The 14,887-nt window shown below is 33.9% G+C and overlaps 1 protein-coding gene across 1 annotated transcript; it reads right to left on the bottom strand.

Moving 5' to 3' along the window:
- Positions 1-18: 18 nt before the first annotated feature.
- On the bottom strand, positions 19-12,526 carry Ddc (aromatic-L-amino-acid decarboxylase). Its single transcript, XM_076783165.1, has 11 exons — positions 12,383-12,526; positions 8,564-8,653; positions 8,119-8,239; positions 7,761-7,874; positions 7,320-7,439; positions 6,738-6,867; positions 5,050-5,198; positions 4,373-4,484; positions 4,092-4,300; positions 3,683-3,883; positions 19-3,594 (listed from the first exon to the last, which is right to left on the bottom strand). Exons 2-11 carry the CDS (start codon positions 8,641-8,643, stop codon positions 3,388-3,390), a joined length of 1,443 nt encoding a protein of 480 aa, XP_076639280.1. The 5' UTR covers positions 8,644-8,653; positions 12,383-12,526; the 3' UTR covers positions 19-3,387.
- Positions 12,527-14,887: the final 2,361 nt, after the last annotated feature.

Raw genomic sequence — 14,887 nt, 5'->3', positions numbered from 1 at the left:
CAACCTTGTTAGATGTAATACATTGTTTATTGAATCCACTTTGCTATAACGTCAAAGACATTTCGACAGACACTTTCAACATTTATATATTACACGATATGCGTATATATTCGCTATGAACTGTGACTGTTCGTCAAAGAAAAAGTTGAAATAAATGTTCACACATCGATACAGCAGGTACGTAATTACATACGGTTACATATCTTTCTATTACTTTCCGTTGGTCCCGTTTAACAGCAATCCGTGTTATTTCACCGAGAAAACGTTCTTATATCTTACAGATTAATGATAATAATCTTTAGTTAGATTCATTCTTTTCTTTTTTTAAATCTTACATTAACACTTTCAGTGTACCTCTTAACTTGGGTAAAAATTATTTGTTCCTGTGCTTTCTGTGTGTACAAAGTTAAATATATTTCGTACCGAAAAATATATCGTTCTCAATTATTACTGTTCGTATTATAAATACAAAAGTGCAGAATTGTAACCAGTGCTAATATTTCTTTATCTTAAGCATCTTTAAGAACGTTTACTCGTTCGATAGACCAAACCGCGCAAAGTAATTCTAGATCTATTTATTGTCCCAGTTGCAGTACTACTTTATATTAAAAATGCCATAAGTGTACTCGAGGCAATACGATTTCTTCGTGAAATCAATAAAATTCTACATTAATCTCTAAATAAAATGGTATTAATGGCAACGTAACTTGGAGATAAGCAAAATGTACAATAATATAAATAATTATCAGATCATTACTATTAAATCTTAATATTATCATGTATAGTAATTTTAGCTCCTATTAGTTTTAATTTAAATAAATAATGGTTATAAAGTATAATAAACAAATAATTGCTATAACCTAAATGATAAAAAAACTTGAATAGATTTAAATATATAATAGTCATAACTCGTTTTCATAATACACGATTAAGTTGTTGACTCATATTTTCGATAATATTATGTTTTTAATGTAATACTGAATTTTCAGAAAATTGAACAATGTGGTTGTAATAATATTATTTTACAATCTGTCCATTTTGTATCTAAAATTGTAGATTTACATTTTAACAATACTCTGTAATTGATCATATAAAATTGTTTGATCAATAATAATTTTCCAGAAAACGAGTTACATATTTACAAGAGTTCCGAGTTTCGATAATGAAATAAATAAAATAATTCCTTACTTAACGATTCGATAACTATGATATTGTACCTCAAGTACGATCATGGCAAATAAATTTAATATTCGGGAACGAAGATGGCTTGCGTAGGTGAGGAAGATACATTACATAGATTAAACTTACGACTAATAATTATACAGGGTGGTTCAGAGTGTGCTTCTATGTAAAAGAAAATAAGAAAAATATTTGATGTAACATTTTTTCATCCGATTTGAAGAAATCAGTTTCGAAGTTTGTTCAATTACGATAGCGTTTCTGGCCCACCCTTTATAACTTATTTACAACATAAACGTGCTAGGTGTGTAATTCGAATATTAGTATATACGAGTGTTAGATCAGTTAAAATCAATAAGAATTCGCATTTGCATTTTTCAATATTTTATACATATCATACCAGATAATTAAGGAGCAATGCATTATAAATGAGCGTAATACTGTCAGTGATTATGCTACTCGTGTTGTTTAAACATCATTTGATTTGGTTAATGCTAGTAAACGATGAATAAATAAATTTTATATAAACAACAAAGAAAAAAGAAGATAGATATGTCAACAGTAATTTTAAGTTCATAGTATCAGCAATTAAGTATTTCCAATTTCTTTTATGACTAACATTCAATTTTTCAGAAACAATAATAAATTGAATGTGTCAACAAATTTAGGTAATCTACTCTGATTTTAGTTTAATCTATGAATCAGCAAATATTTTATACAATATTCTATATACATAGGTATGTGATAAACATATATACAACTCAGTTTGAAATCTAATCCACAACTATACTAATATTTTATACAATATTGTCTTCCATATACATGTTGGGACATTATCTATGCTACGAACGTAGCACAGAATATTTTTGTGCATAATTTATCTGCACAGAACACTCACTTTATCGAATATCTTCCTTTAGGATATTTCATGAATATTTAATAAAAACTGTATCACCGAAGAATTTCATAGATACAAAATGCAAAAATGGAGAATGTAACAAATTATTGCAAAGTAGATAAATGCAATTAGTCGTTCTAGGATCAGAATGATCATACTCTAATCAAGAATGTTTGATTAAGATTGATCGTTTCATTAAGAATGAATATTCACTTTAATATTCAGATTTCAGTACATACTCTAAGTATTGCGATATTTGTCTCTATCGGGGAACTTAGAACAGTTCTATTTAACAAATTAAAAAAAAAGTTTCATGCAGTTTTTTCGTAATTATACGGAACTTTCTTTGTGATGGAACAGGCTACGCCTGGAGCGCGTTATTCAAAACACGATCGAATTCGATATCTACACTATAACTACACAGATTCAACATGAATATAATATTCACACGTTATTAAGTAAATGCAAAAATTCTGTCAGATATCTATTAGCAATACACATTGGATAGAATAATTTGTAAATGAGAAAAACGAAATTGAAATAACATTTATCGAAGTCATCAGTGAGGTTTCAATATTCACTATTGGCTGGATTTCTGCAGATACACAGCATTTCCATAAGCTGCACGAATGCCAACTATTATGCAACAATTCGAGCTAGTCGTGCCACTTAAAATGATGGCGGAAAGTGACCTAACGAGTATAGACTCTATGTACGTTTAGCTATGCGTTGGAAAAGTGTCACGCGGCAACAAGTAATACTGCGACTATATGAACTACGAACTCGCCAGGGTAAAACAGCACTCGAAGAACGGTCTTTGGCATTTTTTATTCACCGGATCTGTCTAACGTGTTTTCAAAAAAAATTATTTTCAAAGTATTTACTACGATTCGTTAAATTTGCGACTATTATGGCTCAGTTCGAATTGTAATGTTGAACAACTTTCTGAATAAAAAATTATAAATAATAATGAGACGCGGAAGTCAGCTATTTTTAGATTAAAGTGGAAGGATTATGCTTCCTACGAAAGCAAATTGTCATTTAAATTTAGAATTTCTTCAATCTTCTATGAAAGATTGATACTTGAACGAAGAAATTTTGTTACCAAAGAAATCGAATCCACTGTGTTTAACGATAAAGAAGAAGAGTCCTGGGTGTGGTAAATTGCGAAATACGTAAGACAGATCCCTATATCTCAATCATCCATTCCTCCAAGACTAATCAAACTCGAACCAACTATATAAGAGCTACGACTGATTGCAGGTTGCAGGGGACAAGGATCTGCAACCACGAGCTATCTGAGCCCGCCATCACTTAGACACCGATTGCTCCTCGAGGATCTCGGTGGCTCTCAGTTTTATCTCCTTCCAGGAACTTAGAATATCCTTGCTTTCGCTGAATCGCGAGCAAATCGCGAAACGTAGGAAATACATGTCGTTTATCTTGGATGGCACCAAATGAATGTTTCCAGCGGCATTAATCCTTTTGTATAGTGTTTCGTTTATGTCATTCGAGCCCTGTGTGCAGTTAGTGGGTGTCAGACACTTTGAAAATAATCTTTGTTAAGTCGGATTTATCGCAAAGAATAATTTAAAAATTATGTACCTTTAGTCTGAAGCAAACGAGTCCTAATATCACTTCAGCAACAACTTCGAAACGAGGATCAGAGATGACCATAGCTTCGAATTCGTGAGCTTGGGCGACGTGATTTCTGATGTATCGTTGAAGATTTTCCACCCCATAAATTCGCAAGACGAACCAGAGTTTCAGCGCTCTGAATCTGCGGCCCAGTGGAATTTGCCAATGCTGAAAGATAATGTATATCAAAGTATAAATGAACAGTTTTTAAATTTCAAATATATGGAAATTGTAAATCATTAGTGGCCGCTAGTGATTTACGATAAGCTGATGTTTAAATAAATTTAAAAAAAGATGAGCTCGTTGCTGGACAATTTTTTATTTACATTTTTATCTATCTTTAACTGTTTCATAGTTATAGTTTCTTCAAAATTACCCTGTAGTCCGGAGCTGATCCTTGCATGTCATGCTTCAAGTACAGTGGATCGACATTGAACGCATTGATGACGTAAGTTGGATCTTTCAGCCACATTGTCGAACAGTCGAAAGTAACCAGCATCCACTTATGTGGGTTGAAGTTGAACGAATCTGCCAATTCGATGCCCTTCATTAAGTATCGAAATTCGGGGCAAATGAAAGCGGAACCTGTAAAAGAATTATTAGAAAATTGATCGATGTGAATTTGTAGGAGATTAGTATGGTTATTTATCAACCCACCAGCGTAAGCTGCGTCGACGTGCAACCAGACATTTTCACGATTCGCAACTACACCCATTTCATCGAGACGATCGAAAGCGCACGAACAAGTCGTTCCTAAAGTTGCAACAGCCTATAAAACGGTGAAAATATTTATTTTATACTCATGCAAAATATTTTTTTAAACAGATTTTAACACAAACTCTTTAATGTTTGTGAAACCTTGTGAAGTGTTTATTTGAAATCAATCCATCGCCCTAACACATTTCCTGATTCGTGAAACGAAAAAGAAAGTTATACGTGTACGTTTGGATTCAAGTTATTTGAAGTATCTCAACACGAAGGTAAATAGTAAAATTTTTAAATAAATATTCTTAATTATCTTATAATATAAAACCTTAAATTTAAATAGTGTGAAAGTAACCAGCGATAAATACTAGAAATTACATAAATAAACATAAAAATGCTTTATTACCCTGACATTATTATTATGTTTAAATTTAAAGCTTTGTAACTCTGAAAAGTATAACGTGTGAGCAAAAAGAAGCAACATATGTTGTCGATTAATATGAGCTTGACAATCAATAGAAATATTACTGAACCTAAAGTATTATTATAGTCGTATTTTATAAAATATAATATTAAATTTTCCCTCGTTCTATAGTAATGGAAAATATTTCAATTAATTTTGGTCTTACGTAGAATGGAATCAGTCCTTGTTCTTTGTCTTTGCGAATGGCTTCCGCGAGGGTGTCGCCGCGTAGTTTGTATTTTGAGTCCGCCTCCAGCAACCGGAACTTTACACCCCCAAGAAGCCCTGCTCGTTCTACGGAACTATGAGCTTGAGCTGAACAATAGCGAAACAAAATGTATTTACTCTCTGATTTATCGTTACACCTACAAGTTTATTTTAATGCCACATTTTGGTAACATTCTACCCAATACTAAATTAACAGATACAAACTTAGTAGAATTACTGATTTCAGTACAAAATGTTCCAGAAATACTTTTCTAAAATAATTACAAGTTAAAAATGAAAACAAAACACATTTCATCAGTCGTCCTAGAATTTCCTTTATTGCAATAAGAATAATGAAAGAACCACAGTGTTTTAAACATTAATCCATTGGTATATATTTCGCGAGATAAATTGTAAAATCTTCAAGGCGTTTCATTAGTCCAGTTTCATTCTTCCAATCTCTAAAGAACAATAGGCAGTCGCAATCCGTCCTGGGAGGGATAATTATCAATGCAGATTTTCGATAAAGGAGAATCTCGATCTCATGGGACACCAGATTTCCTTTTTCTTTTCTTGCTGATGCAACGAATGGTAAATTATGTACATAGGGTGGTCTGTAAAACATACTACTCGCGGCCCAGGTAATTTTGTATGAAAAAGTAAATTGAAAATGTGTGATAAAATTTTTCTATATAAGGCTTAGTTTTCAGGGTAATCAAATCCGAAAATTTCTTGAGAATACGTGCAATTAAACGGGCTTTCACACCTGTATGCCCTGATAAGCGGTGATTCCACGTCAAATCGAAAATATAGAATATAATCTTTCCATTCAAGGGTTTGTTTTTAAGGAAAACAATTTCGAAAAGTTTTATTTTATTGTGTGGTATACTTTGCTGGACACTTCGTGTGTCAAGGGGAAATTATGAGATCCTTTTGTGTGGCGGTAACTTTCTGTGATTCGACGTGGCTGGCAGACAGAAGTGGCGAGAGGAGCCTGGACTCACCGAGGGGGTGGTCGCGGGGGTGTTTCAGGGTGGTCGGGTTGGAATAACTCGAGTGGTTATTACGCGTTGCTATGGTGACAAAGTGCTGGCTGATGAAGTGCTGCAACCCCATACTCGCCCTGTCAATCCACCCCCGGCTCGCGCACCTTTGTCAAATGTTAAAGAGCGCCGGCCAACGTCATCGTTAATCTTGTTTACGATGAATCAGGGTCGGCCACGCGCTCAAATTTCTATTCTCTTAACCGTTAATCCTTTCGCCATTCTTATTTTTCCTCTCTTTTTATTTTCTTTTCGCATTTTCACCATTCTTCATCCAATAATACATTGAAAGTAACTTATTTCCACGTATACGATACACATCTACCATTAACGCGACTTATCCAGAGTCGATTTCTTTATGCACGATTTTTAGAACGATTTATTGATGTCCAGGAAAGTTTAAAAATCAGGTTCACGAGTAAGGGAGAAATTGGAAAGTTACATAAATTGTTTGCTCTTTAAAAATATTCATCTACTATCAAATGGTAGAATATTTTTACTTTTAATATACATATGATGGTTTATAAAATGTTTTCAAATACTTTTGATATTATTTTTGCAAATGGCACACTGTTTAAAATTATACGCGAAGAAAATTACTTACCGGAACTGTAAGCGACCAGTTTCTCAACGATTTGGTAATCAGTCCAATCAGGATGCTGTTCCTTGACCTGCCTTATTTTTCTAGCCTTAGCGCCGAGAAGTGCCACCAAAGTGGCTTCACTAGCAGTGCCCTATAAAACGAAATCACCCGTCGACTGTGAATTACGATCAGTTAATTGCCATTTAATTTCCTGGCAGCTTGTTAAATATTTCTAACTTCAAAAACACAGTTATTTATTAATTAGAATATCTCTCGAAGTGTCTGAAGTGATGTGAAACTATAAGGAAAACCAACTAGATTACACTAATTTATTTCAAAATTAACACAAGTGAAAGGGATATACGTGTGACTACATAATTTATTAATTCTTTTGCACTTCACTGACTACGTCGACATAATATGTACCGCAACTAGATACAACGCTTTATTTATGGTAACGCAAACTGAATTAACAAAATATTTTAATTACAATATTCCGATTTGGCGCTGAAAAATTGCCCCAACGTTACTAGTTGCTTTAAATAAAATTCATGGAGTGCGAAGGGTTGAGCTTGAAAATGAAAAATTATTATAAAATATTACCTGAATCACGCCGCCACCTTTCCCGCCGCTGCAGGCTAGAAATTCCTTGGGCAGATCTAACATTTTTCCTAGCCAGTCCAACATTATTACTTCTAGCTCGGTGCAAGCAGGACTCGCGATCTGGCACACAAAAATTAAATAATTCGACGATAATAACGTACATGAATAATTACAATTATTTTTTGGAGGGATTTTTATTTCCAATCGGGCTGATATAATATAATTAATGAAGCGAGATCATTCCTTAAAAATTAACTACTGGATTTGAACTATAAGAACGTTACAAATAGTAAAAAACGTAATAGAGGGCGCAAAAATAGTTAAAAAAGTATCAAAAATCTATGAATAAATTAATGTAATACATATTATGGATAAAAGTGACAATATGAATATTATAAATAAGTATTGGGAACGAATGATTAATATTATCTTGGTTCTTACCCAAGTGAATCCGATGCAAGCAATGGCGCCGCTGAGCATGTCAGCAACAATTCCTGGATAAGATTGAGCTGTGGGGAAGTATGCGTGAAATTTTGGACTATGCCAGTGGGTGACCTACGAGCAAATTTATTATTCGTGTAATTTTTTTTCCTGGAAGAAAAAACTACGAAGTTACAAATAGGTTTTGGTTTAATAATACGAGTCGTCGTTAGAAATGTGTATCTTAAAAACCAATTATCACAAAACGGTTGAAATTTGTCACCGTGATTTATTGACGTTCGCATTAAAAATACATAGAATTAGAGTTTTAGAAAGTTTTTAAATTTCGATTTTATCGTAAGTATAATTTTATACTTACACCTGGCATTATTACTCTTTCTATGTCCGCCATGATGTCTTTCCAACTTTCTGGCGTCTGTGGAGCCTCGGATGGCAAGAGAGGTTTCATGTAACCTGGCTCCACGGTTGGCAACACTCTCCTAAAAATTGTATTTAGTTAGCCATTTTATTATTTAAAAGAATTCTTTTACTTTAAGCAAGACTGAACTGCACTTTTTTCTTCGTGAATGCTTAATTCTTCCTGAATGTTACCAAAATTTATTTCATTAATATTGTTCAAATTTTTAGAAACTTCTTTTTCATGTTATAAAATTTCTATTAGATCGTAGATGACAGATTGGCACGAAACTTTTAGGGCCTTCTAATAACAATGAATCGTTGGAAGCTTCGAACAAAGATACGTGAAAAAATACGAAGGACGGTGAAACAGGATATGACAATAAAAAACAATAAAAAAAATTCACCTGTCCCTGATATTCTCTAGATAATTAGTAATGTATTCTGCCATTTCCTTGGCGAAGTCCTTGAAATTGTCGGGATCCATTTTGCGTTTCCTGCAACATTTCAGCATTCTGTTAATTAATATTCAAAAATTGCGCTTGTGCAATAGGAATACATTACACGATTGTGTATTAATGACTAAGTATACTATGCAATATAAAAAAGAGAAGAAACAAGTTAAAATTTTCGAGACATACGAGTCAATACAAATCTGAAAAATACGAAATTTATGGTAGTAATTAATCGATAAAGTAATTTATGGAAAAGAATTAATGAATTGCATTATTTGGAGGGTTTCTACAATTACAAAAACATGTCGTTTCAAGTTATTATGATATTATGTACATAATATGCGATATTTGATTTCTGAAGAACGGCTAACAAGGCAAACTGTAAATTAGTAAAACGAACAGAAACCGTGAAGCGTGCACGAATTGTGCAATTAAGAATTATCCTACGTTTCTCCACTGAATAAAATCGGAACATTTTGAAGGCATTTCACGGAATATTAGAGAATGTACGTGGTTTCAATATGACGGGTGTCCAACACATTACTCTAGAATTGAGGGAGAAATATTGGATATGAATTTTACTCGATGTTGAATCGAGTGACAGAGAACTGTGGAGTGGACGATTTCCGGTACTCGTTCCATGAAATTTTTACCTACCTTCGGTCAAATTATTCAAATAGACTCTGTTAAAAATATTCCATGCTATATTCGAGTATGAACTATGCAAAAGTTCACACTTGGGAGAATAACAAAGTATTAGATTTATGATTTTAGGCAGGCCTGGGTAAAAATATTTCAAATAAGAAGATACAATTTTAATTAATAATTTTCCTTATAATAATGGAATTATTACTTTCATTAAATGTATCTCTATGATATGAAACAAATCTTCAAATATTATTTCACGTAAACGGGAGTATTTCGTTAACTGTTCCAAATACTTTCCCAAATATTTTTACCCAGTTCAGCGTTTAGGTATCGTTGGCAACGCTCTAAGCGTACGTTGCAATAATTGGCAAGAGCAGCCTTCTCGATGTGGGTCTTGAGAATCGAGGCAGGAGGCAGTGACACGTGTCTCTTTGTTGGGAAGCGAGAAAGAGAGGGAGAGATTTGATCTATACATAATGATCTACAATTTCCATGGCAAGTGGAGACAAGTTGACTCGTGAAGGAATAACGACCATGACTCATTTTTGTGAAGCTGGTTTCGTTCGACTCCTTTCCCCCTGGCGATTTGTTCATAGCCTGTCTTCTGAAACTAGATCGTACAGCTGATTTGTCGTTTGATATTGGAAGGAAATAAAATAAGATTAGCTCTTATTCGGTTATACAGAGTGTTCGTTTAAAAACTTTACATTAAAATTTACAATCCATATTTTTATTAATAGAATTAATAAAATGGAAGCATTGTAGAGGGTTCTTTATAATAATTCGTATCTTACTTTGAACATTTCTTATATTTTTCTATATTAAGTGGAGTTTATAGTTTGTTGAAAATTTAAGTTTCCTATAAACGCATAAATATTCTCAATCTAATAATAAAAAACAGTTAAGGCTAGAGTACGTTTCAAAATTTTCTCTTCTCCCGAATTTGATCAGACTAGCAAGTTCATATTACTCGGGGGAAGGAGGTGATCGATGATTTACCATATTTGAACGTCAAAGAAACCCGCGGTTCCGTCGGGGATTCCCCTGATTGAGGCTCTGACGTCAGAGATGCACAAAACCAGAAATGCAAGATCACCTCTTGAGACACGTTAAGCATTTCAGGCCACTCAACTCTTCAAACAGAAGTGAATGTCTAATACTTTCACGAGTACGTGTACAATTTGCATTTGTTTACAAAAAAAATATCTTTGGGGAAACCCAGAACCGCGCCAATAAAAGGAAATATCTTTCTTGTTAGGAAATATTACGAGCGGTGTTGTAACTATTGCATTTTATGAGATAATGAACAATTCTCATTAAAAATATCTCACAATTGAATATTAGTTTATCTAATACTAATTTTACTAACTTTTTACTCATTGTACGAGGCCTTATCTCTTTCTAATTAAATTTCAGCAAAACCCAATTTCCATTTGTGACATAAAATAGTTATTTGGTTCAGACTTGAGTAAATTTTATTTGAAAATAAAAAATAACCGTTTGAAATAATCGTTTCAGTCTTTTATTCTTCACAATGTTATTTGAAATAACAGAAATAGTTTCAACTAACGTTGTGAGGAATAAAAGACTGAAATAATTATTTCAAATAGTTATTTTTATTGATATTATATTAAACAATTGTTATTTCAAATGATATAATTATTTCATCCTATTATTTGAAACAACTGGAATATTCGACGAATTATTATTTTCTTCAGAATAGATTTTGGACTTTCTTCCAACAATTCGAAACGTTTCGTAATATCGTTGCAATATTTGGTCTAGATCGGCCATGACCGGTGATTGTTTCTTTAATTCGTGCTGTGACCAAACAAGGTCGTAGTTATTATGTTCTTATACAAAAATCAAGTTCTTTTCACAAGTTACCCAACGAGAATTACTCAATTTTACCACCTTTCAATTTCTAATAATTACTCTGAACTTACTTCCTTTGTACGGTCTTTTTAGAGTACAATAAAAAGGTCCAGGTCTCTTGAACTCGGCGTTATCAAATTCGCGAAATTGATAACTAAATCTCGCGCGATAAAGAGAAACTTTAAGCAATAATTGCACAGTTCAATTACGACGCGGCAGAAACACTAACGCTGCATAAAGTGCAGCCTCTTTATTATGCAGTTCCATTTATCTCGAGATTATTAATGCTCAAGCGTTAGAATTTTTCCGTTCGTATTATCTTGATAATATTTTTCGATTCTCCAAATTAGCCTTGATAAATATTAACGACAAAGATGGATCGTTTATGCGTTAGCATAAATGTTTCTATCGTTGTATTTACGTGCTTATTCTTGTCACTTATATTTATCTGCTTGTTTATTATTAAGCAAGTGAAAAGAGATATTATTTTGCTGGTAACTCTGGTACACCTTGTAACGGTTACTTGTGATGCAACACTAGTTGAATGTCGTATACAGTTGTAGTAAAAGCAAAGTTGGGACAAATGCAACAGATAAAAGTTTATCTCTGAGATTATATTTTTAGTTATCGTTGGACTCTCATGCAATTATTATTATTTTATTATTCTACGCCGCTTGAAATGGACATATTCTTTACATTGAATATACTGTACTCTGTCTATTATGTTACTGATACATAGACTGGAATGCCTAGTAGTTTTCCAGCTATGAACGTTAAGTAATACACTCCAGATTAATTGCTCTATGGAATCTGAGGAAACAGAGTTTAAAATTGTTCTGAAATGAATTTGAGACTTTATAAAGAAACACGATCTCATGTAACATTAACTAGTGTAAATAACACTAAAGGATTTCACTCGTATCGCACAGACTAACAATTCCTACATAAGTACAGATTAATTGTATTATATTGCGTAAATGTATATGCGTATGATTAAAAGATGCCATGAATCTTTTATCATCAAAAGACTATAAGTCTATAAGAGCAAGTCATATTTTTGTATTTAATAATACTACATTATTCTGATGCCATTCAAGAACAAAGTTTCTCGAAATGTTACATTATACGTAATACCAAAATATTCAGCAAGTGTTTCTTCGAATATAATGGTGAGAAATTGTCTCCATAATTTAATTAATATCACCGACAGTTATTTTTTGCTTTCCATAATCATCGTGCATCGCTTACCCCCGGGATTCAACGTTTCGGGTCGGAACGGCGCGGCTGGTTGACAGTTGTATCCACGTGGATCCGGTTGGCGGGATGCGTATCGTCGATAGAAATCCGCGAGAGCGTGTTCGAGCCACCCACGATCCACGGTCCGCGAGTGTCAGCGTGGTATTTGCCGTCCGGTGAACGCGTCGCTGTGTTTTATGTACCACCCCCGCCACACCATGCGATCCTCGGCACTTGTCGGCTCTTCCGAGCGGACCCTTTCGACCGATCGCGACTGCAGCCTGCGCAGGTAGATCCGTTCGCCCCGTCCCTGAATCGACGATTCGATTTATCTCGACTCGAAGTCGGTGATCGATAAGCCCAGTCTGGGTGTTATTGAAATACGAGATGGGCTCGGTCGATGCTTGGGTACACGATTAACGGCTCTGTTGGTCGATCGTTGTTCCGTTAAGTGTCTTCTGCCACGAGGGAACCTCTCGACGGCCCCGGATTCCCTTGGACTTTCGGTGTACGTATTCTGTTAACCTTATCAGCTCGTGATCCCCAATTCTATTAGTCACTGTGCAATACAACTTTTCGGGAAATTAAACTTTGATAATAGTTCCGATCGCCGTTCCACCAAGTTTCTGGTTACAGGTGGCAATTATGCATGGATTTCAGTACCAGCTTCTTATATACTTCGAGTATCGAATTAATTTTATTACAGTTTTATTACAGATAATTTTATACGTTATTTAGTAAATAAAACCTTAATTCAATTATAGTTATCTCGTTAAGCTCGTTCTGTCACTAGCTCTTGGAAGGTTTGTTACTTTTGTTGGCTTGTCGTATATATAGTTTGTAAATAATGACACATAATTGGTAATTTGATTGTTATTTCGTTAAGGATCTTCTTCTTACTAATTCTTTTCCTAATATAATGGAATTTGTAATAAATTAAACTTTATTATCGTCACAGTCAAGAAGGATAACTAAATAATTACTAAACTTTCGTTACACGTGTTAATTTTTTGTTTAAAATAATAACAGAAACCTCACTCGCATTAATGAGTTAATGATTTGAGTGTAATAAGACTCCAAGGAATTGTTCAAAAAATGGAGTATAAATAATCTTATTATGAAGCCTGTCGATAGGGCCTGCTTACGGGGAACATTAATATAAAATTTTATAGTCGTCAGAAACTTAAACATTTTCTAGCATATTTAACCCCTTGACGTACGATTTAATTCCAAATAATTTTTCAAACGTATACTATTCAATTTTACTTAAGGAATAGCCACGAAAAAGAGTAGATTCGTTTTAGGAATACCTCGTCAACGTAAAATTGTGTTGATTTTAATATATAAGACTTGATGATGAGTGAGTAGCTTCATGATTATGAAACTTGATATTAAAAATTTGTAACGAGTCAGACTCGTCATTGTATGTCAAGGGGTTGTCATTCATCCAGAATCAATTCGTACAAGACTCCAGAGCAATTGTTCAGAAAATGGGGTGCAAGTAATCTTATTTTTAAGCCTGTCGATAGGGCCTGCTTACGGGGAACATTAATATAAAATTTTATAGTCGTTAGAAACTTAAACACTTTGTAGCATATTTAACCCCTTGACATACGATTTAATTCCAAATAATTTTTCAAACGTATACTATTCAATTTTACTTAAGGAATAGCCACGAAAAAGAATAGATTCGTTTTCGGAAGCTTCATGATTATGAAACTTGATATTAAAAACTTGTAACGAGTCAGACTCGTCATTGTATGTCAAGGGGTTGTCATTCATCGAGAATCAATTCGTACAAGACTCCAGAGCAATTGTTCAGAAAATGGGGTGCAAGTAATCTTATTTTTAAGTCTGATAGGGCCTGGTTACGCGAAACATTGGTACAAAATTTTATAGTCGTTAGAAACTGAAACGGTTTGTAGCATATTTAAGTGTCATTCATCAAGAATCAATTCATATAAGACTCCAGAGCAATTATTCAGAAAATGGGGTGCAAGTAATCTTATTTTTAAGCCTGATAGGACCTGGTTACGTGAAACATTGGTACAAAATTTTATAGTTGTTGGAAACTGAAACAGTTTGTAGCATATTTAAATGTCATTCATCAAGAATCAATTCATATAAGACTCCAGAGCAATTGTTCAGAAAATGGGGTGCAAGTAATCTTATTTTTAAGCCTGATAGGGCCTGGTTACGTGAAACATTGATACAAAATGTTATAGTCGTTAGAAATTCAAATGCTTTGTAACATATTTAAGTGTCATTCATCGAGAATCAATTCGTAGCAAACGAAGTGAAACAGGCTGAGCGCGTGCGTTATTTAGTAAGGTCTAACAGCATAATGTCGTTTTGAGAATCAAAGCAGGCGACGTCGACGCGAATTGTAACTCGATTTCAAGTTCGAAATCAAGGGACCATTCAAACGTTGGGATCGAATTAACGCGTTCAAAGTCGGCGGTGTTCCCCGCCGTTGGTCCGGCGCGCCTTACAAAAATCGCCGCGACAAAGCATCTC

This window comes from Colletes latitarsis, chromosome 1 (genome assembly GCF_051014445.1).
Source record: "Colletes latitarsis isolate SP2378_abdomen chromosome 1, iyColLati1, whole genome shotgun sequence".
In the NCBI taxonomy this organism is placed as follows: domain Eukaryota; kingdom Metazoa; phylum Arthropoda; class Insecta; order Hymenoptera; family Colletidae; genus Colletes; species Colletes latitarsis.
Note: the sequence above shows the minus strand (reverse complement) of the source record. Positions and strands in the feature narration are given on the sequence as shown.